We start from the raw sequence: 26,297 nt of genomic DNA on the forward strand, positions 1-26,297 counted from the left end.
CGAGTGTCAGGATTGTTTCTTGATGCACTTTTATATACTGCAAGTGAACGTGTTTAAAGCCTTTTTTCTTTTCCTTTTTTTTTTTTTTTTTTTTTTTTTTTTTTCCTAATGCTGCGTGGCATAGGCAACTGAGATTAATAAGAATTAGGCAAATGGCTTCTGCTTTTGTTTCTGTGAGATAGTACCAGCCGTCTTGCGGTCACACAAAGGCTGCCATTTAGCAGGGAGCACTCCCTAATTCTCTTGGCAAGGGTGCCATTGGGATCGGATACAAGTGGGTGGCAAAGGGGAGGAGCAGCAGGAGAGGACAAGCAGGCTTTGTGTATTAAAAATGAAACAAAAGCACTTTATACGCGGGGCTGCGTGCAACAAGCGGCGCTGCCTGTGAGCCGGGGTGGAGTTTGAGTTCTCAATGCGACTGCAAAACCTTTTTATTTTTTTTTCTTTTTTTTCCATAAACCCTTCCTCCTCTCCCTCTTCCTTAGCAAGCTCTCCCTGCAAGGCTGGCGAGAGCCCGTGGGCAGCAGAAAACGCCTCAAAAAATACATACTGAACAATACTTGCCACAACTTTGCAAGGACGGCTGGGGGTTTGTCGGCAAAATCAGCGTCAGATGGAGGGGGGGGTAAACACACACACACCCCCCCCCGCCGAATTTGGGAGGCTGTTGGAGTTGGGAGCTGCTCCCACCCCAGCCCCAAGGAGAGCATCACCCCCATCACCCCAGCTTGCTCTGCTGCCGTGGGCTTGGTTTGCACAGCGTCCTACCCCGCGGCGGGGGAGAGCCCGGCGGTTTAGCAACGCGTGGCAGAGCGAAAAGGGTTAACGACTGCGATGTTTTATCAGAATTTAGACCCGGGGGGGGGGGGGGGGGGGGGGGGGGGGGGGGGGGGGGGGGGGGGGGGGGGGGCGGGGGCGGGCAGGGCGGGGAGTGTCTGGCTGTTTAATTACTTTCTGATCCGTGGCATACCTCGTTCTTAATGAAGCAGTTGCGCGCAGAACAAATGTGCTGTATGAGCTCGGGCAAAAAGAAAAGCGGACTGAGTTGAGCTTGGTTTTGTCAGCCCTAATGTTTTGGTTTGAATGTGTTTATGCAAGAGGTAGGGACCAGGACGGTGAAGAATAGACGCAGGGTGATGGAGAGGCAACGAGAGAGGCACGCGAGGAAGATATACCGTGGTTCAAGTTGCAAACCTGCCAATGGTTTTTATGAAAACGTAATTTCCCTACATTAGGCACTTCACCTCGTGTTGATTTGCTTCAAAACTTTCCTTGTCAAGCTGAAGTAAATTCCCTCATTGAAGTAGGAGAAATGAGAGACATTCCTCTGACTACCTCGCAGTTTCCAGCCAGCATTCGTCCTCGGCGACTGCACTTTGTGTGCGGGCGAGGGTGACATGCCTAAGAAGCCTGTGTCATCATGCACAATTACATCCCTAATCCCGAGCAAAGACACAGATGCTGTTTCCAAAGGAAAAAAAAAAAAAAAAAAAAAAAAAAAAAAGCTGCGTTTTGTTTGACTTTCAAAGAAGCTTATGTAATGGCAGCATAATAAAACCGTTATTTTGGGGCTCGGATTAAATGTCAAAGTTTTAGATAACCTGTGGTTTCGTCTTCCATGTGCCAGGCTCGCAGGAAGCCGACACCAGCCTCCGTGGGCCCGCTGCTCTACCTGAGGATGGTCCTTGACCTGGTGAGCACCGAGCTCCGAGCTTGGCTTGCCCAGACAGAGGCATACGGCTGGCCTGGGGACGGGGATGGTGGCCACCGGGGCTGGGACCACCTTGCCCCTGCATCAGATTCCTTTTTATTTACGGTTGCGGTGTGAGGCTGATAGGTGATGCTCTAAGCCTTGGAGATCATACACATTAGTAAGCGTTTAAGTCAGTGTTATAATTCACTGGCTTGTTAACCTGAGAAAATAATCTAGCTGCGGTGTAGTGCTTCACGTGAGGATTGTGTAAGCACTCTTGAGATTTGTACATGTTTTTATTCTTGCTTATCTGCTTATGGCAAGCTTCTTTCAGTTATCCAAATCGTCTCGGCACTCTACCCTGCGTACTGACACAGTCGCACTTCCATCTGGATGAAACGCATGCAAACATAATGTATTACTTCCAGTACATGCTAATGGAGATCTCAGTAGAAAAGACAGAGAGAAGGACCTATTCCAAAAACGTTCACATGTAATGCTTAAAATCTTCAGTCAGGTCTGCTGGGTTGGTTGGTTCTTCATTTCTTAAAGCAGATTCAGTAAAACGGGAACAGAGCGCCATTAAACCCACTCCATTAAACCTGCCTGTCTCCATGGGGGTTATTTTTTCCCATGTAAAATAAATTAAGTACGCGTTATCCCACGTTTCATACGCAGCAGCGTAGATCCCTCGCCGGGGCGATGCTCTTGGAGCCAGCGCAGTCTGGGAGGCATCGCTTTGGCCCGTAGCATCCACGTCTGTCACATACACATCAGCTGGTAGAGATCTTGCTAATACTTTACACAACAGAAATCTGGAGAAAAAGGAACATTTAATTTTCCCTTATTAAAAAAACAAAAAAAAACAAAAACAAAAACAAAAAAAAAAAAAAAAACCAAAAAAAAAAAAAAAAACCAACCCAAAGCAAAACATCAGTGTGTTGCTCTTCTAATTAGTTTTAATCCCTCATTGCCATTGGTAAGGAGGGGGGGCTTTGCTGGTGATGCTTGGGCAGGGATTTGAAGGTTTGAACCCAGACCTTCCAGGCCTGGCCATCTCATGGTGCAGCAGCAGAAATGAAACACCACTTTGTGCCCAGAGCACCCGCTCACCCCCACCTACGCTTTTCTCAGAAACCACCTGAGTAGCCAAAAAAGATAGCCAAGGTACTTTGTACGGTTCTGGTGTAATAAATTCCCTTACTGAGTGGTAAAGGGAGGCGTAGAAATTTCTAAGTGACTTGTCCAAAAAATGAACCGGTTAATCCCTGGCAGAGCAATAAATGGGATATAAAAATTGGCCTTCTGCGGCCCTTGGTGGTGATCATTCCTTTCCTCACCTCAGCCTGGAGAACTTGTCACTGTGAAATGAGAAAAACACAGCGCAGCTGAACAGTCCCCGGAATACAGATAGTTTCAGCCCGTGGCGGGGTGTGTGTAAGCGTGAGAGGAGCCGTGTCCTGCACTGGCACGAGCGGGGTCTGCAGCCGTTTTGTCCTGCACACGCAGGTCCTTCACGCTGGCTCCAGCCCCACATCCCAGAGGATCCTGCGGGATGGGGCGATAGACGGGGGTTTGGTTTTACAGAGTGAGCTGAGCTTCGCCGTTTCCACCTTGAAGCCTTTTGGTAGTTGGTAATAAAACAGAATAGATGCCAGTATGCTGAAGAGGTCTTGAGTGTCCTGCTCTTTCTGTGATTTTCCAGTAATCCTTATTCTTCAGTGGATGTCTGTTTGGACTTGTCTTTCTGAAGTGGTCAAAATGGTAAAGTCATTCCTTAAAAAAACAGACCAAGTGCTAGCGTACGTCTGTGGAGCAAAATCCCAGCCGTCCTGCAGGCAGGTGGCTTGGCTTTCACTCCTAAAACGCTGAATAAAATGGTTAAATGGGCCGGCAGCTCTGGCCTATGTGGTTTGGTTGAAAGGTGCCCTGTGTCGGTGAGGATCAGCGCAGTGGAGATACGTCCCCACGAAATCACAGGTGGCTGAAATGGGGTTGGTCCATCCCTGTCCTAGAGCAAGTCTCGCTGGTTTTTCTCTTCATCCGGGGAAAAACTGCAGCTGTATTCCCAGGGGGTATTTTTTTTTGTGCTAAAAGCCTTTGTGCTAAACTTGGCACTGCAGTGCCATCACCCCCCGAAATTCGTTGTGCAAGCTGAAACCGTGTGCCACTGCCCCTGGCCCGGCGCAGGAGCGGTGCGCGGGTACCAGCGCTGCCGGGGGCACCTTCCCGCTGCCGCCGGTGTAAAAACCGCGCTCCTTCTGCTTCCAGGTATTCGCCCTCAAATCATGAACGGCCCCATGCACCCCCGGCCCTTGGTGGCACTGCTGGACGGGAGGGACTGCACGGTGGAGATGCCCATTTTGAAGGATTTGGCGACGGTTGCATTCTGTGACGCACAATCAACTCAGGAGATTCACGAGAAGGTAACGTGAGCGGCGCGGGCGGCAGGGACGGTGTGCTCTGGCCTTCCTCTTCCAGTTCTTCTTGAGGAAAAAAAAAAAAAAAAAAAAATAAAGTGTACAAAGCTGCACTTCGAGTCGATCAGCGGGTAACGTCAACAGAAGTCCCTGCGGATTAAAATTCAGCGAGGCTGTTTTAAAAACCAGATGTTGTTTGGGGGGGAAAAAAAAAAAAAAAGTCAGCTTATCTCTTAGCATCAGATTTTTTCATCCTTATTATTAACATTTCTCACTTTTTTGAAGTCCACGTGCTCAGTGTAGCCGTGGCAGCACTCTGCACCTCCCCGTGGTGCAGCACAATTGCTCTGCCTTTCCTAACACCGTCCCACGCTGCGGCTGGTGGGTCTCCTCAGGTGCTGGCTGCTCCTCCGGCAGCTCATTTCTCCCCAGCAGCGAGTCAGTGAGGTTTGGGGCAGTGTAAAGGCAGGTACGTGCAGAGTAGTTGGGTGTTTCTGCTTTGAAACTCAACTGTTTGTCAATACTTCTTCTGAAAATATTCTTTGTGCACATTTAGATAACCCAAATGAGGTTTGAAGTGATCAGCGATCACTTCCAGGATCTGGAGGAGAGAACTACAAATAGCATCAGTGCTGATCTTTGCAGTGCTTCAAATATTAAATGTAGGGGAAGGAGGACAGAGATTTTAATGAGACGTTGGTGGATAATAGATGAGCCGGTCTTGGAGAATTTGGGTCAGGTTTGGGTTTCCAGAGCACCAAGGTAGCTTATGGTGAGCGCCGATGAAGGTTTGAATCTCCACTGAAGGGGACAGGGTGCAGCCTCTCACCAGTCTTTTTAGGTAGTCTTGAAAACATACAGGAAAGAATGATTTGAACAATGCGACAGGTATTTGTACTTCCAACATACAAAAGAAGGTTGTGGAGTTATGAGTGACACACAGCTGTGTTCAAAAATAATAGATACTGCTGAAAAACCTGATTTCTTTTTAAAAGCCGAATTCCTGCAGGTTGGAAGCGGAAGGATTAGCAGAAAAGGGCCCAGGTGAGCGGCTGGCTCAGTTTTCCTCTGCCTTGTCTCCCCAGATGTAACATCATAATTTTCAGGTGTCCATGCAGTCTGTTCCCAGAGGGAACGGCCTCCATGTCGGTGGGTCCCACCCCTGATGGTTTTGGTGACACCTGAAAGCGTCGACTTGCACCGTGCCCGGGTCAAACAGTAGATCAGCAGTAAAAACGTACAATTTCCCGTGCAATATTCCTGTTTTGGGAGCTGCAGGTGTCCTGTCCTGGTGGCTCCTGACCTCTCTGTTCTGTTCCAGGTATTGAATGAAGCTGTTGGGGCGATGATGTACCACACCATCACGCTAACTCGAGAAGATCTAGAGAAGTTCAAGGCCTTACGGGTCATTGTTCGAATAGGCAGTGGCTACGACAACATTGACATCAAAGCTGCGGGAGAGCTTGGTAGGTCTCAGCTCTGCACCCCGATTCCCTCCTGTGTCCTCACGAGTCTTTAAAATCAGCACAAGCGCCTGCTGCTTCCCACGGGAGCCTGCTGGCCCAGCGGAGTTGCGGGCAGGACCTCCCAAAGGGGATTGATTCAGCCCCTAAAATTACAGGTGCGGTTTACATTTTTTGCATGTAGAGAGTCTTACGACAAGAAAACTTGGCCATGAAGTAAACAAAATGGTGCAGTTTTAGAAGGCAGCCTTTCGGCTCATACCGTGTTAAAAGTGCCCCACGGAGCCCCTCGTTCCTATGCTGTGCTTAGTTCCAGGTGCCCCCGCCTTGTACCGACAAATATTTGCATGGCTGTTCTGTTTCTGGCACAGGAGAATTGATCTAGTTTTAGAAAAACTGGAGGAAGGTTGTTTTGTTGTATTTCGTGAAGCCGGATGGATCTCTTGATCTGATGTGGTTCCGGGAGCCGTGCCCACCCCGCTGGGAAGGCGATGGGCAGGAACTGTGCGTTGGGCTGGCGCTGCCTCCTTTGCCGTCTCATCAAAGGTGCCTCGGGAACTTGAGAAAGATGCTCACCGTGGGCACGCGTTACATGGACCGCTAAAATACAGAGGGTCGCGTTGCCAGGGAGGAGCCCCCATGTCCAGCTATGGGATTTTGCTACCCGCCGGGGTTTAGGAGGTGTGAGCAGGCTGCCCTGCATGGCTGTCCCACGGTGCTGGGGCCACCCAGTTTCCGTACTGGTTTGAATGGTCACAGAGAGCTTTGGCTGCACACCCCCAGCTGCGAGAGCTTAATTGTAGCCACGATTTTAGCAGCTGAGTTACAACCGGTTTTGATCATCTGCGCCCAAGATTCAGTCTATCAAGCAGTCCTACAGTAGTGTTTAGGATATCTTGTATTAAAGGTTATCTCTGGGGAAGTGAAGAATAACAGCCACTTCACGTGAGCCATTTTACAAAGATAATTGCGATAAGAGGGTTTCAAATAGTCATTCCTAAAAAAGCAATTCTCAATATAGTGAATTATTTTTTTTTCGAGAGGAGAACAGCGTCTTCTCAGTGTAATGGTTTCTTCATGTTTTTAACTCTTATTGTTATTATCCATTATAGCAATGTTCTGAGGCTTTGAACATCAAGAAAGGAAAAATATAACGAATAAAGTAATGGGATACTGCAGTATAATCCTTCTTTTTATACTTGGCAAATTGGGTGGCCAAATGATGTGGTTTCGAGTAGAAAATGTAATGACTACCCACAAATGTAGCGTAAAGTTTAATCGGTATTGCTTTCCATAAGGTAGTTTTTAAACTGTGCGGTCAATAAATGACCAGTGCCCAAACACGGTGCCTGGCCGTGCGCTAGCAGCCGCCCGTGCCTTGCTGGCCGGGCTGCTGGGACCAGTTTTAACCCACTGGAAAACACTCCCCCCTCAGAAGGAGACGCTGGGGTTGAACCCTCCACTGTGGGTATTTAACCCCCCGTGCCAGCAGCTCCTGCCCGTGGCGGGCACAAGAGTAAATAACAGCATCAGCAGCTGGTGGGAAGGGGAGAAAATCGTCAGAAGAGGGACAAGTGCCGGCAGGGTGGGTGATGGGGACCCTCGGCGGGGCGATGGGCAGCGCTGCCAGGACCCCCCCGTTGTGCCCCCCAGCCTTCTTGTCTCTCCTCTTCCCCCGCGAGCAGCCACGGCCTCTGCCTGCAACAGGCCAGGAGCAGTTGCCTGATCCTTCAGCGGGTGGTCTTCTCAGGAAACCCTCCTCCGGCTTCGCTAGGGACTTGGGCAGGAGGTCAGCGGGGCTTCGGGGCTGCACCCACATCCCCGAGGTAAATTCAAAGTTCCCCTCTGAGGAAGAGATGGGGAATATCGACTGAGACAGCATCAGCTTTAAGAGCTCACGGGGGACCAGAGCATCACGTCCCCATCACCTGAAAGGGAGAGTAGGCAGACTGTGTTCAGGGGGGGGCGTGTGGAATTTTCACCTTGTAGGGTCAGTCGGTTTTTCTCCCAGTGTCTGTAGGTCTTGCCAACAGCCACAGGGTGGAAAACAGTTTTAAAAACAGAAGAGCAGCTCCTGGGAGCAGGGATATTGGCAGGGGGATGGGAAACAGATTTTTGATTTTGAAGCAGTGCCCCTCACAGTGAAAGAGGATTTTCTGAATATCTTGTTCTGTCTTTATCTCCTACTTTTTCATGGTTTCTACTCAAAGGCCCCAGTCCAGTAAAGCACTTAAATACCCATCCATCTTTAAATGTGTGTTTAAATCACGTTGAAGCCGGTGGGGTGTAAGCATGTGCTTAACTGCTCTGCTGAATAGATGTGAAATTAAGCACACCCTTACACACGTTACTGAGCCAGAGCCTGGACAAGGCAACGATAGGGGAGGCATTTTCAGTGAACTTAATGCCTGCAGCTCCGAGCGAGGACACGGTGGTTTAAAAGAAACCTTTTGGGGCAAAGGAATAAAAGGTCTGTTACCGAGACCCGCGCTTCCCAAATTTTGGGAAAGCCTCCAGATTTTGCGGCAGGAGCTATCGGTTCCTCCCGCAGGAGTGTGGGTGGGTGTTTGTGGCGGGCAGAGGCTACACTGATGGTGCACGTGCTGCGGTGGTGGAGGTCACCCCAAACCCTGCTGTGGGGTGTTTCGAGCCCTCGGTTTTGGTGCTTGCTGGGGCAGGGGGGAAGCCGGCCCTGCCACGCCGACCTGGTGCACCATCCCGCTGGAGTGCACCAAATTACGGGTCCCTAAATAATTCAGTGGTTGAACGGTCGTATTATGGGAAAGGAGTGACTTGTGATTTAAGTCGCTTTGAAGGTAGATTGAACTAAACGAGGAGAAGTCTTTCTATTGCAAAACTAAACCTTTGCTGCTGGAGTTACTCCTGCCTCGCTGTCGCACGTGAAATCTCCGCTTGTCCTTACTCCAGAGAGACGCTGGGGTGTAAGGGACCCCTGAGCATTATAGGTCACTGTGGTTTTTGCAGAGCTGCTGTACCTAAACCGTGCACGCCCTTGGAAAACGTTACTCCAGGTGCATTAGAAATAAAAAAAAAAAAAGATGGGCTGCTGGGGTGACGTGGGGGTGAAGGGCCAGGAGCCCCTCTGCTCCGGGGCTCGGGCGGCCCCCCCCCCTGAGCCACCGTTGTGCTTTGTGGTGTCGCCTCTGCAGGGATCGCCGTCTGCAACATCCCCTCGGCCGCCGTGGAGGAGACGGCCGACTCCACCGTCTGCCACGTCCTCAACCTCTACCGACGGAACACGTGGCTGTACCAGGCGCTGCGGGAAGGCACGCGGGTGCAGAGCGTGGAGCAGATCCGGGAGGTGGCCTCCGGTGCCGCCCGCATCAGGGGGGAGACGCTCGGCCTCATCGGCTTCGGTACGGGGGCAAGCAGGGCTGCCGGTGGTCAGCCTCTGAGGAAGGCTGGGCAACCCCTCACTGCCCTGGGAAAGGCCTAAACCGAGCGTTTTTCCAAACCAGAACCACCGCGGTTGGGTCGGTGTGAAGCAGGGAGAACAGCTTGCGCTGATTTTTTGGGGGAAGGAGCTGGATTTTGTGAGCACTCGGCTGAGTTCATGGGAGGAAACCTGGCAGTGCCCCAAGAGGGCCCACGGCTGGTATTGCTGCTGCCCTCTCCCGAAAAACCCCGTCCCCGAGCCACAGCTACACCAACCCAGCTCTTCCTGAGCCATTCTGCCGGTTCACCCACGGCTGTAGAGAATTTCAGCATCAGAGGCAGCTCCAGCACCTCCACTGACAGCCCTCCTGGCCATCCCTTTTGGGAGCAAAGTCCAGCCGGCGTACGATGGGCCAGGAGATGTGTTCAGGCAGCAGACGCTCACCCAGCACTTGGTGGCCAGACAGCTACAAAGTGCCGTGAAACTCGTGCAGAGGAGATTTTTTGGGGGGGAGGTGCCAGTTTAGGGAGGGGCTCTGGCTGCCTTGCCAGGCCTGTGCCCTCCCCAGGGCAGCTGGAGGGCGGCTGCTGTCGGGGCAGCACCGACTGGGAGCCGGACCACAAACGTTGCAGCCGGATTTCCACTTGGTTTCTGTGCAGTGACCGTTTTCTCCGCTTGCTTCGTGCTGTTGTCTTGCAGAGCCCTCAGCTAATTAGTGCAAAAAGCTGGCACGTGAGCACGGTTAAATGGGGAAACTGAGGCAAGGCGGGTGGGTGAGGGTACAGCAGGACAGCTGGGTTAGCCCAGGTCTGTCTGGCAGGGCCAGGGCGATGGTGGCACGTGCTGGAAAAAATACCAGATAAACGGAGCCCTCGTTCTGGGGACGAGCCGAGAGGGGGGGTGGGTCTCCAGCAACACCACAGCCTTTCCTTCCCCAGCACAGTGGCTGTAGTAGCCCTTGGCTTCCGAGCCACGACAGTTGTCATTGTCACGCCCTATTAACCAGCCGCTCAGCGAGAGGCTGGAAAAAACCCTATCATCACCAACGTGTTGCCTAAAATAAGGGCGGCGGTTTTTTTTTTTCCCCTTTCCTTTCCGGCTTTCCTTGGTAGGCGCAGCGCCGCAGAGGATTCTTTCTCTGCGATGGCCAGAGCTGCCCGTCGGTGGGGCTTCCCCACCAGACCTGCGTGGCCGTGGATGGTGCCACGTGTTCCAGGGGCCATGAGCTGGCGGGTGCCTAACGGCCTCACTCTTCGTTTCGTTTTTTGATTTTAACACAAACGTCTCCCATTTGCTTGAGCCAAGCACTGTGCGAGGTGGCCTGAGCTGTCCTGGAAGCCCAGGAGGTCCCGGGGGACTTACCCACAGCAGTCCCCAGGCCAGGTTTTGGGGGGGGGGGGGGGGGGGGGGGGTCAGGCTATGGGGCAGCTCAGCAGCGTGGAGGTGGGAATCAGTTAACCCCTCTCTTTCCCTCGCACACAGGTCGCACTGCGCAGGCGGTCGCGGTCCGAGCCAAGGCGTTCGGCTTCAACGTGATATTTTATGACCCGTACCTGCAGGACGGGATCGAGAGGTCCCTGGGAGTCCAGCGGGTCTACACGCTCCAGGACCTGCTCTATCAGAGCGACTGTGTCTCGTTGCACTGTAACCTGAACGAACACAACCACCACCTAATCAACGACTTCACGATTAAGCAGGTAATTCACCCCGCCTGCCCGACCGAGGGGAGCGCTCTGCTCCTCAGCGGGCGAACCCCGAGTGTCGGTGGGTCCCTCTGCGCTCCCAAACCGGTGCCTGTGGGCTACCTCCAAAATATCTGGGTGCACCCAACAGCCCATCTCTCTCCCCACGGTGTTTACGGGGGGGGTTGGTACCGTGCTACCGGGTACGCGAGCCCCAACGCCCGTGGTGCGGCGGCGACGACGGCGGGAGCGTGGGGGGGTTTTTTTTTGGGGCCGACTCCAGCCACAGCTGGATTTTCCCTAGAAACCCCACGTGCACCGGGACGGGGATCGCTCTGGGGCGGGAGCACAACCTCTCAGTGTGAAAAGCGGGGTGCAGTCCCGGCCGGAGGCACCCCGGGGGCCACCCGCTGCTGCGTCCGGGGCAGGGGGGGGTAGGACCGGCTCCCCACCCCGAGCTCACCCTCACCTCATCTCTCTTCCCCCCCCCCCCCCCCCCCCCGGCTGCTGGCAGATGAGGCAGGGAGCGTTCCTGGTGAACACGGCGCGTGGGGGGCTGGTGGACGAGAAGGCCTTAACTCAAGCCCTGAAGGAGGGACGGATACGAGGGGCTGCGCTCGACGTTCACGAGTCCGAACCGTTTAGGTAAAGCCTTTTCTTGGGTTGCCAACCGGGGGGGGGGGGGGTACCCAACACCCCAACTCCTTGTCACACAGTGCCAGCGCTGGGGGGACAGACCTGCTGGTTTGAGAAAAGGCCGCGGCACCTTGCAGCATCCATTTGTAATGGGGTTACAGACGTTCGAAGGGGCAGGGGGGAGCTTAGAACAAGAAATCGGCCTGTGTTTTAAAAAACCAGCGCCCATGAGAACAAATTTATCGTGCTGAGTGTTGGGCGTTCTTGCCCGCAGGCTGCTGCCAGGTGGGAAGGGGTTGGTTGTAAGTGGGAGCGCAGCTTCTCTCGCCGCAGACTGGGGATGGGAGCAGTGCTAGTAGCTTGCTTGTGTTTTCAGAAACAATTTTTAGAAAAAAGGAAAGTGTGCTCCTACGAAGGGGTTACCCCGCTGCCCACCCCCTCCCACCCTGGGCTGGGTGACCTGCAGCCTGTGCCCACGCTGCTGCAGCGACACCCCCAGGCATTTATTCCTGGGGGAACGTGATGAACAACCACCCCGGAGGTTGGGTTTTCAGCCCTCTTGGCTCTTTTTTTTCAGTGCATTTTCAGTTTGTGCTCTGCACTGGGGCTGTGCTTCCTCCCCAGCATTTCCAAGATGCTGTTGGGCTCCTTCCAGCCCCGGTGCCGCCCGCGAGGTGATGGGGCCCGAGGCTTGCACGCACAGAGAGCAGGCCACAAGCCTTTTGCAACTCGTAACATATTTTATTCTCTTTCTTAAACGCTGATTAATCTTCCTTTTCTTTCCTCCCCGCTCCCAGTTTTGCTCAAGGCCCATTGAAAGATGCTCCTAATTTAATCTGTACGCCACACACCGCTTGGTACAGCGAGCAGGCGTCGCTAGAGATGAGAGAAGCTGCTGCTACTGAAATACGGCGTGCGATCACAGGTACCCAGCCCCGGGGAGGAGCTGGGGTTCCTCCCTGGAACGTGGATCAGGAGGGGCAGAAACGGGGCTTCACCCTGCCCCTGTCTCGCCAGGAGGCTGGGGAAGGGGTCTAACCCTCGTTTCCTTCCCAGCAAAAGAGCTGAGGAACCAAACTTTACTTTTCTGGCATTTGGCCGTGGTTGTGGGTGGGCGAGGGGGGTTTTTTTGTGGGCTTTGGTTCTGGGGTTTTTTTTGAATCCATGGGGCACTTGTGCAGCATGGCAGAGACTGGCGTGCGCGAGTAGGAAGAAAAGGGCAGTGAAACAGTAATTGCTGCCCCTTTTAAGGGGGCTAACCCAAAATATGGTGCAGAGCGTAGCCACCTGCACGACAAAACGACGTCCCAAAACAGGGAAGGCACGCGTGTCCAACGCTTGCTGTGACTGAGTGTGGTGATCACGATACTCCAGCAAACGAGGGGTTCTCTTGTCCCCAAAACTGCCCTCCTTATCAAGGTGGAAGGCTTCGTGCCTGCCTGGCTCCTGCCCTGAGAGCAGTGGGCTCAAGGGAGCAGCTTTGCTGAAAGCAGAGTTGGGACTGAGGGCGGGAAACTGGTCTCCAACCCTGCACACAGGACTGACAAAACATCCTCCTGAGGCAAGGGATACGGGATATTTTTTTGTTCTCCATCCTTTACACTAACAGATAGAATGGAATGAAAAAATGGTAGCTTATTAGAGGGTGATAAAGCTAGGATGCACCTGACATACTTACCTTTATTACCAACTCCAGGGCGCATCCCAGAAAGCCTAAGAAACTGCGTGAACAAGGAATTCTTTGTCACAACAGCTCCGTGGTCAGTAATAGATCAGCAAGCAATTCATCCAGAGCTCAATGGTGCCACGTACAGGTAAGCTGGAGAACAGGAGCAACCCCGGCCCGCGGCCGCAGCGGGTTCCCCCCGCGGAGTCGGGGTTGGGGTTCTGGCTACAAAGTGATGCCAGAGCCCAAGTACCAGCCCCTGCGTGGGCTCAGCCGGCGACTGGGATCCCCCTCCTTGGGGGCCCTGTGGTCAGGGCGCTGGGGTTACTGACGCTGCTTGATTTAACCCTGGGGGGCTGTAAAGCCTCCCCTTATTTATAAAGCCTTCATTGTGGTGGGCCAGCAGTCACTTGTCCAGCATCTCCAGGACCCCCCCCCCGGGGCTTAACTTCAAAGCTTGTGTCCCTGCACTGACTGCTGAGCCTGGCCCAGCTGGCGGGTTAATGAGGTGAAAACTCCAAATACAGGTCCGAAGGGAGGTTGGCCTAATTTCCACCTCAACCCCCGAGGTTGGGGTGGCGTATTGCTCCACTTCGGGTGGCTCGAAGCACGCCGGCAGGCTCGAGGACTCGGCTGGAGCACGGGCGGCCTTTCCACGTGTCACCATTGCCGAAAACACTCCGCTCTCCAGAGAAACCCCCGCGGTCAGGTTAGAGGGCAGGGGGGGCAAGGCCCGTGCCCTGGCCCTGCGCGCTCACGACCGCCTGCGGGTCACGGGCAGCGATTGCCCCCCCCCCCCCCCGGGACCAGCCCAAGGTGGAGGCTGAAACAGCCCGAAGAGCCCCGGATCCCGGCTGCCCCGGGGGGGGTGGCCAAGCCCTTGGCTTCCCCTCGGCCTCTGCAGGGTGCTCAGCCTTGCTAAAAGCTCCTCAGGAGCTGGGGGCAGCTCCCCACCTTCGCGGGCAGGTAACCCCTCCCGCCGTGCCCCGAGGGGATGGCAGCGGGGGGGGGAAGGTGGGTGGTGGGGGACCCTCCGTCCCCTCACCACCCCGCGTCGCGTCTTCCCTGGGGACAGCTCAAGAAAGGCACGTTCCTCCTCCTTTCTCAACCTCGCCGTCGTTTCTCCGAACACGCACAACTCGCCCCGCTCTTAGAAAGGCCGAGGGACGCGGTCCAACCCCATTTTTCGGTTGTGCTGAGGGAAAAACTTATAAACCAGGTGTAGGTGTTCAGAGGTGCTCACGCGCAGGGGTGGGTAAATCGGTTTGGCCTTTCAGCGAGCATTCAAGAGGACTCCTTACCCAATTTTTCAAAAGAGGAAGGCTTCCTTACGGTTGAAGAACCTGCTAGAAGGTACAGAACAAGGCGCGGTGCCGGTGGTGTGGTGGAGGACCCAAGACACAGCAGCATTGGTTTAATGTTTAACGTCGAGCCAGCGCTTGCAGTTTAAAAACTGAACACGGCTCAAGTAGAGAATTGGAACCTCTTTGCTGCTGGTTTTCTCCGCGGCCCCTGCGAGGGTGGGTGAGTGACTGGCGCTGGCTGTGGCGAGCTCCGAGGTGACAAACCTGCCTCTCTCTGTCCCCTCTCCCAGGTATCCACCCGGGATGGTCAGTGTCGCACCGGGAGGAATTCCGGCAGCTATGGAGGGCATCATTCCCGGAGGCATCCCCGTTACCCACAACCTTCCCACAGTGGCACATCCTTCCCAAGCTCCATCTCCTAACCAGCCCACAAAACACGGGGACAACAGGGAACATCCCAACGAGCAATAGCAGATAATTTAAAAAAAAAAAAAAAAAAAAAAAAAAAAATTAAAAAAAAAAAAAAATCATTCAATAAACTTGGGACCAAGAGACATTGGAAAAGAAGTTATACATGAACTAAAAAAGAATTTGATACAAAATTTGTAATGTTGATTTTGGACAGACGCATCATTGATGTTCCAGTGTTACCGACAAAGTGATAGCAGTCAAGACTGGGGAGAAGCCCTGAAGAAGGCACCTGCTTACCCAAGCGCTGAAAACTAGGATGTGATACATTAATGATCAACTTCTGTTCTTGTGTGTTAAGTTTCCTTCATCTGTGCATCAATCACATGAATAAAAATAGATTTTTTTTTTTTTTTTTTTTCCCCTCAATTCCTTGGGAAGGACAGGGCTTCTGCACCTGTTTTCAAACCACTGCATTAAGCAATCCTCACAGAGTTAACGTGTAAATGTAAGAGGAAACCATTATGTGGCTTCAGCCCTTTCCTTACTCTTGTATGTGGTTACCTCTTCTAACGGGAGGCATCAGTACTGGCTTAGAAGTGGAAGAAAAAAAAAAATAATAATAAAAAAAATTCCTTTATGCAGTCTCACAGGGCCAGTGACGTGTAACAGAAGTTCTCCTGCCAGGTTTAAGTTGTAGCCATTCCAGCCTGGATCCCTGGGATGGGGAGGGCAGAAAGGGCTCCTGAAACTGCCGCTGCCCTCCCAGGCTGAGGAAAAAAAAAAAAAAAAAAACCAAACAAACTGCCAGTCTCTTCTCTGCCCAAAACACTGAATAAAGTAGCTGTGCATTCACCTACGCCCTGCAATGATGCAAGAAAAAAAAAAAAAAAAAAGAAAAAAAAAAAAAGGAAAAAGAAAAAAAGAAGAAAGTATTAAGTTTCACACACTATTTGTACTCAAATATATTTTCTCAGTTTTAAATCTGCAGCTATTTTATCAAGTGGAAAAAGTCTTGAGCTGGAAAGGGTTCAAGAATAATGTTGCATTTCCTTATGTCTCAGGAAACACTTTTTATGGTAACTTGTCAGACTGTCTATGAACAAAACCCACTTTTTTAGACATTGATAAAAGTCTTCTTTTCTTCACGTGATATTTTATACAAGAACACTTCAAAATGTGTTATTAGATGTGACTGATTTTAACAAATCCTATTAGATTTGTATCAACTAGTTACATGTTATATTCATAGTCTTTTGTGAATCATCGCCTTTTTGTTTTTAAAAAGATGGCCTATTTTGAGCCTTTGTATGGGTACATTCCTGTTTCTGTGACAAAAAAAAGAAAATCTTAAGCTGTCCCAAACAGACAAAAAAAAAAAAAAAAAAAAATGGCTATCAGAAGTATGTTTTGTTTTAGTGTGTTACCGTTACTGTATTTGTTTATTGTAAAGGTGGACATTTAGCGTTCAGTGCAGTTTTCAATAAAAAGTGATAAAATTTCTATAATTTCTGAAAGGTAAGAGCTCTCGCTGCAGTCTGCCCAGTGCTCCGAGCTGAGGACCTCGAGGCTGCACCGTAAGGTACGGAAGCGGGAGGCAGGGCGAGTTCTGGGGGGGGGGGACAGGGACGGGGACCCCCCGCTCCTGCCCCTGCCAGCCCCCCGGGGGGGACCCTCCCAGCGCCCGGCCCCCCTGCAGCAGGCTGGGAGGAACCCTGCAGAAACTCCCTGCCAGCCCCGCTGCGCCCTGGTCAGGTTGAAAACTGAGCTGCTGGGGAAACGCTGCTTGAATTTAGGTTCGTGTCCAGACGCTGTAAACTTACAATTTGTGAACACTTACGTGGGACATCAGAGACAGCCGAGCTGCAAAAAGATGGCTGTGGTTTCTCCATTAAGCTACGAGGGCAGGCACGGCTCCCACAACGTTTTTTTTGTACATCCTCAAGAAATTACGGATTAACAGACAGCTTGGAGACAACGCTGAGAACACCGGCAAGGCGTGAGCAGCCTCGAGCCTCCCTAGATGGGGGGCCCCTTCTTGCCTTTCCGCATCGCGTCGAGGTGCCGGCAGACCCGGTGTTGGATGGGGCAAAGAGCTTGGTCTGGAAAGGGACTACCAAAAGCTGAAACCAAAAAGCATCTAGGGTATAAATCTCTTATTTTGTTTGCTTCCAATTTAACTGAAAACCAGGTGCCAGCTTCAAACATGTTTAAAACAACAGCAACAACAAAAAAAAAAAAGTCACCTTTCGCAGATGAGTGACCGCTCTGGCAGCGATCAGCACGGCACACCAGGGCTCGTCCACGAACACCAGGAGAAACCAGGAGGAGAAAAGGGGTTACTTACAGAGCAGGCGTGTGGGAAACACTGGAACGACGGCAAAAACCAAGAGCAAAACATTCACCTGATGTAAGGTTTAGAGTTGTGTTACAACTAAACCAGCTCTGGGACTTTAAATTTGTTTTTAAATAAGCGGTTGCACCCCAGATGGGTGCACGTGCTTCGGGCTCTGCGCTGGGACAGCGAGAGGCTTCGCTCAGACCCCCCCGCCCCCAGAACGGCAAACGCTGGATCTTTCATCCAACACCCAACCTCCCTCTCCACCAAAACCAAGGAGGGAGGCAAACGCAGGTAGGAAAAAAGTGCCACAAGCTCCACAGGAGTGGAAATTAAGAGAGCCCGAGGGTTACGGGACTAACGGATGCGTTCTGGCGACCGACGGGTTTGGGAGTTCCCCTCTGCTGTTGGGTTTCAAGCGGCTGCAGCGCCACCGCAAGCGCCGAGGGAAGAGCACCCTCCCAACCGAGACACGCCGAAGCAGCGGGACGCGGCACGCCGCAGGTCTCCGCGGGAAAACGGCTGGGCAAGGAAACAGAAGAGAAATAGTTGGGGCTGGAGATGAGCGCCCTCACTTTGCTGGCAGAGCCGCACTGCCCTTGTCCCGCTCGAGGAAGGTGGGCAGGGTGGCTGCTCCAGTGATGACAGATGTCAGAATAGCTTAAAAAAAAAAAAAAAAAAAAGGCAGCTTGAAGGTGACAAGACACTAAATTAAACCTAAAAAAAAAAAAAAAAAAGGGGGTAAGGGAAGTTACTGAACAAAAGGGGAAAAAAGGAGAAGTGGCCATTAAATACGGGTCTCTAAATGCACACAAACCGATTCTGTTAATGGAGCAAACACAGTCTAGTAATACTTGCCATAAGCCATGCAGCAGAACTCTGGCAGAATCCAGAATTACTAAATTTTAATATATTAAAAACAAAAGAAATACAGGGATTTTTCACTGAGGAGTTCATAAATAAAACCAGAAAAAACGACCAGATGTAAAGGAGGTAGCAATGAAAAGCCAAGTTCTCTGCTAGGAAAGCGTGTGCTGCTGCGAGCAATAATAGGAGGAAAATAACATTGAAAAACCCAATTTCATATATATGTGTATATATATACTTGGCTAAAAGAGCAGAACTTGCCGACAAGCTGCAAGGTAGCATTTGCAAATTAATCTCAGTATTTGTAAACTTTCAAGTATGTAATTCAAGGAGAGTACCCATTAACATACACTGACTACTGTGCTAGCACAAAGCAGGGGGGTTGCATCTCTTTAATCTACAGGTACATGAGGTTTGGGTTACTTTGATTCTGAAAAAGAGACTTCACCAGTTCCAAAATGACCCGTGAAGCGTGTTAACCTGAACATTTTACAGCACACCAGAACAAAAAAACAATAACGATCAAGAAAGCCAGGAGCTCTGAAGTACCAGGACTGTCCTCTCACACCAGGACTGGGTAACTAGCGGAGAGCACGGCGCATGCTTTAGGAAAAAAAAAAAAAAAAAAAGGGGCTGAGCTGAGTGCCTGGTGAACTTCCCGCAGCTCCGGTGCAGTGCCACGGCCAGGCTGCCCGCCTCCGGCGAGGGAAAGCGCGCTCCTCCAGTTTGGCTCAGGGAACTTTCACACTGGTTATTCTCCCCACGTCAGGAGGAAGCTTGGCTTCCTTAAACGGAACGGTCCTGCAGGACAAGTGAAGGGGCCGGGGGGTGGGAGGGGTAAAACTCTGCACGGCCCTGGAAGGGGCCTGCCGACCGTAGGAGCTTAACCTTCCGCCCGCTCCGACGGTGGTGTGCAGGGGGGAGCTGGTCCTGGGTAAGCTAGGATGTGAATTTCCAGCCATCTGGTCACCCAACGAGCAGCTGTGATGCCGGCACGCTCGGTCCCGGACTGGAGGGGCTCCCACGCGGAGCCGGTGACGCCGCGAGGGCTGAACGACGCCACCGAGCACACGGTGCAGGCCAACTCCCATCACGGGAAATGCTCACCCCAGCTTACCCTGCATTCAGCTCCCCTCGCCGAAAAAAAAGCTTTAAAAGTCAAGGTATAAAAAGGATTTCTTCGCAAGGTGAGAAAACGGACCGAAAAAAAAAAAAAAAAAAATTTAGAAAGCAAACTTGAAACAGGACCATATGCTTGTGAAGAACCTCTTTAGTATCTGCGGGTTGCCTGCGTAGTTCAGTTAAATCATACGTACACTGCAGATAAACATGCATTCTTTCACCTGAAAATTGGCGCATGCACCGATCAGAGGAGATAGAACGGCCAAAAAAAGGGTGAAGACATCTCCTAATAAACCTCAATGGAATCTGTGATGGGGAAATTGCTAAATTAATACAGTACTTCATTATTTCTATGCTTTTGGTGTCGTCACCAAGTTTGTGTAGGAGTTGTGCACGTTTCAACACCGTCTGAGCAGCATTTGGAAGAAAAAGCAGCAAGTTCCTCAGGGTTTCCATAGCTCTGAACTACATAAAAATATGTGCTATGGGGCTTCTTTCCCAATTCTAATTAAAACAATTTCATCTACTGCAAAATTGCTTATTCAACCACCACACCATCAAAAGTGCTTTTCAAGACCACCTGAATTGCACCATATATGTAAAAACTGGCATTAACCTTTAGTGTTTAAGTGAGAGTTTTAGATAAACTTTATCCATTACAGGTTACATGGCTAAAGTTATCAAATATAATAAAATTTCTACTGGAGAATATACTCTGAACTTACAATCTTAGGAACTTACATAAGTTTAAGTATGGCCACATCAATCAACATGCAAGAAATTCCCAGGTTTACATACTGAGAAATATACAACACAGTGCTTTTAAAAAAAACTTTAGCATAGATTCTTCTTTTTAATTAAAACTGCCAAGTGTATTCTCACTAGATTTAATGACCAAAAAGTAACCCTTAAAAAAAAGGCGTTTTTTTCATTTGCAGCAATGTTTTAAGTTGATGAAAGAATAAATGATAAAATGATACACAGTTTGTATCACAGCAAGACGGAGTTCTGACAAAATGAAATTCTCAAATTTCACACAATTTTGCTTAGTATACGCTCACTGGAATAAAATCCCTATATTTTAGGTCACTTCTCTGAATAAATATTCTTACATATACTGAAAGGAATCTATTAACTATTCGAAGAAAAAAAAAAAAACAAAAAAAAAACAAAAAAACAAAACAAAACCCTTTCCAGGAAACAAATCATTTCACTCAATGAAAAATTTAGCTTCTCTTCCAGTTTGTTCCGTAGAGTTTAGATTTTATTATATGGGCACAGCAGGAACTAAAATATTAGTAAAATAGTGAATGTGGTTTTGCTTATGACTTGCTGTGGGTATTTTGTGCAAACAAAAAAACCTCACAATCTGACCTGGGCACTAGTGAGATTTCACACAGAAGGGCCGTTTGCGGAAATGTGTCAGAGTATCCAGGAGGCGATGTAGAATACCAAGTTCTACTGTAAAAGCATCTTGGAGGGAAGAGATATCCATCTAACATGTGCTTTCGTAAGTGCCCTTATTTGAAAAATTTCTTCGCAATAATTAAGATGCTGGTATACTTTTCCTATTACACAACCTCTTACACAACCACATGCGGTACATTTATAGACAGATTTACAATCAGAAAGAAAATCTTTTTTTTTTTTTTTTCTGTCTTGATAATAAAATTAGCTGTTTTTTGTTTCTTTTTCTTTGTTTTTATACAAACGGTAGTCCAGCCCACGTCGCTCTCTCTTCACACAGCAGATGAGCTTCTAGACTCTCTCCATGCTGGTTAGAAAAATCCCTTACAGCATGTTTCCCCTAGAATCGGGTCGTTCCATGATAAACTGCTAGAGCACAACACTAACTCTGGGTCAGACACTCTGCGCCGGTAATTTTCTTTTTAAACCCTTCATCATCATTCATCATCATCATCCTCATCTTCCTCGCCATCAGAAAGGGATGTACACGGGCGGATCTGTCGGTAGCGGTCGAGCCACTTCTCCACCATCTGGGTGACCAGCGGGTGATTACGCCTACGAGAGCTCTTCTGCATCGCCACCAGAACCCCTCCTTCGGTCACACAGCAGTCCAGCCATTCCCGGAGCAGCTTCTCTTGCTGCTCCTCATTACCTATCTGCAGGGGCGGGGGAGAGAAAGCAGATTGAGAAGGGGGTTTGAAACATCACCCGCAAGATCCTGTGGCGTCCCGAAACAGCCAGGCTCGGGGAGCTGACGGAGGCGGCCTTACAGCTCCGCCGCAGCTGGGACTCCCCCAAAGCCGCGCCGACGCGGTTTTCAACCAGAATTTGAAGCCCCTGGAAACATTCTTCCCTTCCCAATTCTTCAGAGGTGCACCCCCCCCCCCCAACAGAGCCTTCCTGTTGTTTAGGAGCAACTGATCGTTTTCAGTAGGCACCTCAAAGGGCCTTCAGGCTTTACGGAGCACTTCGGAGGAGTCTAGCAGTTCTTGACATGAAACATTTCCTCTGGTAAAACGTAACAAATGTGGTTTGCTGAAAAAGCAGCCCTCTCTAGACTTATTAGCCCATATTTTTTCCTCCTCCATCTACAGGATGCCTGACTTTTTGCAATTACTTCAGGTTTTCCGACCCTCCCTCCCTTTCCCCAGGAACATACTTTACTGCAGTAGTTCCCTGTCTTTATCATAGTTACAAAAGAAAAAAAGACAAGTTGAGATTCATTAGAAAAAGAGGTAGAGCACACTGCAAGTACTGGCCAATATTTATGTTGCAGGCTTAAAAAAAAAAAAAAGCCTATTTCAGTCTCACGTTAGTGTCAGAATCCTTTTTTCTGGGCACTTTTCAAGGTACACTTGTATTCACATGCCCAGGGAAGTTACGTGCCATTTACAGAGCTATAAATAAGCATCACATTTGTGGGAAAAACACGTTTCAGAATCACATCAAATGATGGGAAAGGGAACAGCATTAATTAGCCAGGCCAGCATACTCCCTGTAATTCTTTGAACTGCAAAAACATACGAGGCTACCGAGATTGCTGAGGCCACAGCTTAAATAAGCAGCTGTGACAAAAGCTACCGGCTACAGAGCTATTTCTTACCTCTTGAGCAGAAAGGAAGTGAATGTGCAATAATTTCCTCTCGCTATCCACCAAGGGTAGGAAAGTAACAGTAACATCATCATCGGTGTTCAAGTTAGCACCAGCACCTCGATTGCCGTAACCATCGTTCTCCATGGCAACCAGAGCAGAGAAATGGCCCCTCGTGTAGCCCAGAGCAATAGGACTTTTCCAACAAAAACTCTGTTCCCATAACAAAGGCAAATACACACCTAGGCCAAATTAAAACAAAGGGTAAGACGCTGAACTACAGCGCTCAAAGAATTCTGATACAAACCTCTCGCTTTTGGCCAAACGCAGAACCAGCAGCACATTAACAAGCATTTAAAACGTACTTGGTTTGGTCTACAGTAATACAGGTCACACTTTTCAGCACAGCTAATTATTATTAGGTTAACATGAGAGTAGTCAAGTATCTCTGCAACTGATCAAGTCTGGCCATAAGAGCCATTAAAATTACAACCATGTTGCCATTCCCCTAAAATCTATGGTCTATAGTATAGCGCTGAACAAAAAACAAGGTTAGAAAAGCAGTCTTATGTTTGGTAACTCTTCTTAAAAATAAAAGAAGATGATAAAGGAAAAAATAAATCAGATTCTGCATCACAGAAATAAAAGCTACAGTCAGATGTCTATTTTTACCAGAACAAAAATTCCACCATCTGCTTACGAAACTTATTATTAAAAGAACTTACTGCACTACGTATTATTCAGCACCTAAGTATGTAGTCCATCCCAGAGACAATGGGACTTCTCATAAACATTGTATTAATAGATTAACGCCCATCAATTATCCATATTTAGTCTCAAAAAAAAAAAATCCCAAAACGTACCACCAAAAATCTGGTACTATTTTGCTCAGATACAACTAAAAATTACCGATGTCACAGATTCTGAAAAACTGCACTTTTTCTCCCCACCATTTTTAGCAACAAAGACAGTAATCCACTCGAGGAGCATGGAAGTCTCAAAATAAAACTAGAACTCCTTTCTTCTAGGAACATAAATAATTCTTGGTGTGTACTGCTGCAAGACAACTTAAGCAAAAGCATGCCTTACCTTGTGACAGTTTAAAAATAGCCATGCATAAACTTAAGTGCACATGTAGCATAGCAACCTTTCATAGTAGAGCTGCTGCCAGTAAGTTGGGAATAGACGCTGCAGCAAAAACAAGACACTTCTCCAACATCCATGGAGATGGAAGAGCAAGGCTAAAATGGAAATCTGAGGCAGGGGGTGGTTTTGGAGGTTTTACTGAAGTTTAGAGCTCATCTTTCTTTGCTGCAACAAAAATTAGTGGGCACTACTGATAAATACTTGACGCTTTTCCCCCCATTCCTGAATTAGCAATCAAGAAATATTTAAAGTCTCTCCATTTCCTTTAAGATTCACGGATGTTTCTGCAACATCTAGATCTAGCGACAAATCCACTGAATACCTTCTTAGTGCTCCCTTCCTCTCATCCCCATCACAATGAAGTCTCACTGAAATTCAATGCTAAACATAAGAGGCAGAACAAGGGATAAGCATCAACCAAAAAATTTCAAGCCTTTACATTTAGGGAAAGAACCAAACAACTGGTCAAAATTCAAAGTTACATTGACAATAAGATGCTAACAGTCAAACGTAATGAAGACAGTCCTGCAATTCCTGGAAATTCATTCTTCATGCACACTCAGAGAAATAACTTCAGAAACTTTTTTCCAATCTTTAATCTGAAGCATCAGCAAAACAACCAAGCAGTAAGGGTTGGCAACTGATTTACTGAGATTGTATGCTTCATTGAAAGATGCTGCTGCTATCTGTATACGTGTTGGTTAGGTCAGCAAGGCCTTTCAGAACCCAAAGCATGAGCACCCTCAGGGTGACCATTTACCCCTCCTCTTCCACAAGTTATGATCACAGAGATGTATCAAAAGGTCCCCTCCTTCCCCTCACAAACTGCCAACACCTCGAGGTGCTTACACCAGTGTGGTGGGCTGACCTTGGCTGGCTGCCCCGTACCCACCCAGCAAGACAGGGCAGAGAAAACAATTACAACCTTGTGGGTCAAGATAAGGACAGGGAGATCACTCACCAGTTACCATCATGGGCAAAACAGATTTGATTTGGGGGGGTGATTAATTTAATTATTGGCAATAAATTACAGTTAATGCCCTGCTGACCTAAACTGGTAGATTTTGGCCCCAAGCACTACCCAGTGCTGTCGGGGCTACAGAAACCGCTGAGAAGCAAAGGGTCTCCTTCTACAGACATCTCGCGTCTCATCTAACAACACGGAACTCCTGCATCAGGCGTAGCTACATGTTTCAAGAGCAGAACTCATCTGTTTGCCATGACAATCTCTACATTGAAATTCAGCAACGTTTTAGAAATTTTTTTCACCATTAACTTAGTAAAAATTCCACACGAATGATTTCCCCGAGACAGAAGGATTTATTACACTTTCTATTCCTCCTCAACATTATGTGATGAGCTCCACAAGAAGGGAATTTCAAGCATTACCAGGGAGAGTATCTAGTGCTCTTAAGATTTATAAAAGTCAATCTGATATAAATTGAGAAAGTAGTGTAAAAACAGTGGACGTACACACAAGCCATGGAAAAATAAAGAATATGGGCTAACATCTGCCCTGGAAGCCATCCACACAGGATTCAGTTTCTCCAACCTGATCTGGTGATAATTTCAGTCACCTTTTTCCTGTTCAATTTTAAAAGCTGTATATTCATGCCACTAAATACGTGCAGCTGGACCAGGAGCATACTTAAGGCTGAGTAAACGAACCTTTCACTGTCAAAGCCTCAGTATTTAAAGAAGCATTAAGAGTCAACTGCAATCTAGAAAACAAGGAGGCTGTCAGTTATGGGATTCACAGCAGTTACAGCAGGGATGCTGAGTTGGAACAAGGAATCCCTGGAGAAGAAAATTCTAATCAGGGAGAAGGTTGTGGGGGCAGACAGGGGGTTTTCAGTACCCTCCAAGGTGCTACGAACTGAACCACGATGTTATGTCAGCGTTAAAAAAAAATAAAATAATTAATTTCCTCATCTCTATAAGAACCTGCAATCTTTCTTTCCTCTTTTGTTTTTGGGGAATGTCATCTTAAACACAGGCAGGGTGCTACACAGCAGGTCAGAGAAGCCCGAGCACTCCTCAAAGCTTCCCTGAAGGGGCACGTGCTAAGCAGAGCTCACACGCAAGCCCAGAAGAGCAAGCCTTGTACCGGTTACAGCAGCCTCGTCTTGGCAGCCCATGCTACTCTGAGTCCGATGGCTGTTTGGTTTCAGCTGTGCTGCTAGCGTTTCATTAGCACACATTAACCACAAAAATGTGGTTGGACAGGGATAGAAGTAACTCCGGGTAATTTGACACAGGATTCCTAAAGTTCACCTGTTCAGTGTTGTGTGTTTCTATGGATGGATGGATGGAGGCGGCTTGTGGCAAGCAAATCACAAGTCATAAATATTTGTCTGACTAAATTCCTGGAAACACGTGTCTAGTAAAGGGTTGTTCCAGACACCCGGCTGCCTTCTGGTTCACAGAGCAAGAAAACAGCTTCAGCATATTTAGGCCATGTAACACTTGTCTGCCTCAGTGCCCAGTCTATAAAATAAAACCATTTTGCAAGCCACTCAGCCTTTGAGTTAAAAACAACACAAACCTGAAGTGTCAGATCTATGTTATATGAGTAACGGTTCCTTCCAGTCTATCTTTTCATCCTCTCAAATAAAATATGAAACTACAAAGAGTATCAAATTTTTATGCTCTTCAAAAAAAGTATTTCTCCTCCCATAAAGAAGTTTAGTCACTGCCTCAAATTTACAAGCCAAACAGCTTCACAGACTTTCCTGAAGACTCTAAATAGTTATAGTAGGTTATACATTTGACATTAACTCCACAGCTTGGAGTTCTTCTCTGCATTACAGGTTTGCCTCATTCCAAAGTTAGCACAGGTTTTTTAAAATCACAAGAAGAGATGTTTCGTCAAGTCCTCTACTAAGCTATAAATTAATAGCAATGTATTGGTGAAAAACAACTTGTAGGGCAGTCATCAAGCAGATAACTTAGAGGCCAGGAAGATGAACCATGGGCAAAACAAACACCCTAACAGCCTGTCACACAGCTGCAGTGCCTGAGCAAACGGTTATTTCTGGGGTCTGTTTACCACTGAGCGTGTACAATCCCCTCTTATGATTTTATTCTTTAACCAATA

At 48.9% G+C, this 26,297-nt stretch overlaps 2 protein-coding genes across 7 annotated transcripts in view; one reads left to right on the forward strand and one right to left on the reverse strand.

Annotated features, from left to right (window-relative positions):
- The window catches only part of CTBP2 (C-terminal binding protein 2), a 72,514-nt gene extending 56,328 nt beyond the window's left edge, over positions 1-16,186 (forward strand). For all 4 annotated transcript variants that reach the window (XM_042791668.1, XM_042791613.1, XM_042791753.1 and 1 more), the window contains 8 exons: positions 3,965-4,119; positions 5,435-5,579; positions 8,747-8,953; positions 10,456-10,670; positions 11,170-11,300; positions 12,089-12,216; positions 12,988-13,105; positions 14,552-16,186. In XM_042791668.1, the coding sequence (XP_042647602.1) occupies positions 3,965-4,119; positions 5,435-5,579; positions 8,747-8,953; positions 10,456-10,670; positions 11,170-11,300; positions 12,089-12,216; positions 12,988-13,105; positions 14,552-14,732 (1,280 nt within the window). In that variant the 3' untranslated portion in view covers positions 14,733-16,186. The remainder of the gene's footprint in view (positions 1-3,964; positions 4,120-5,434; positions 5,580-8,746; positions 8,954-10,455; positions 10,671-11,169; positions 11,301-12,088; positions 12,217-12,987; positions 13,106-14,551) is intronic.
- A 1,709-nt stretch (positions 16,187-17,895) lies between these two features.
- Positions 17,896-26,297, reverse strand: part of ZRANB1 (zinc finger RANBP2-type containing 1) — a 46,870-nt gene continuing 38,468 nt past the window's right edge. For all 3 annotated transcript variants that reach the window (XM_042788972.1, XM_042788978.1, XM_042788975.1), the window contains exons 10-11: positions 22,067-22,296; positions 17,896-21,119 (exon numbers count right to left, since the gene is read on the reverse strand). In XM_042788972.1, the coding sequence (XP_042644906.1) occupies positions 20,901-21,119; positions 22,067-22,296 (449 nt within the window). In that variant the 3' untranslated portion in view covers positions 17,896-20,900. The remainder of the gene's footprint in view (positions 21,120-22,066; positions 22,297-26,297) is intronic.

This window comes from Tyto alba, unplaced genomic scaffold (assembly GCF_018691265.1).
Source record: "Tyto alba isolate M040663 unplaced genomic scaffold, T.alba_DEE_v4.0 Super-Scaffold_1, whole genome shotgun sequence".
NCBI classification, from domain to species: domain Eukaryota; kingdom Metazoa; phylum Chordata; class Aves; order Strigiformes; family Tytonidae; genus Tyto; species Tyto alba.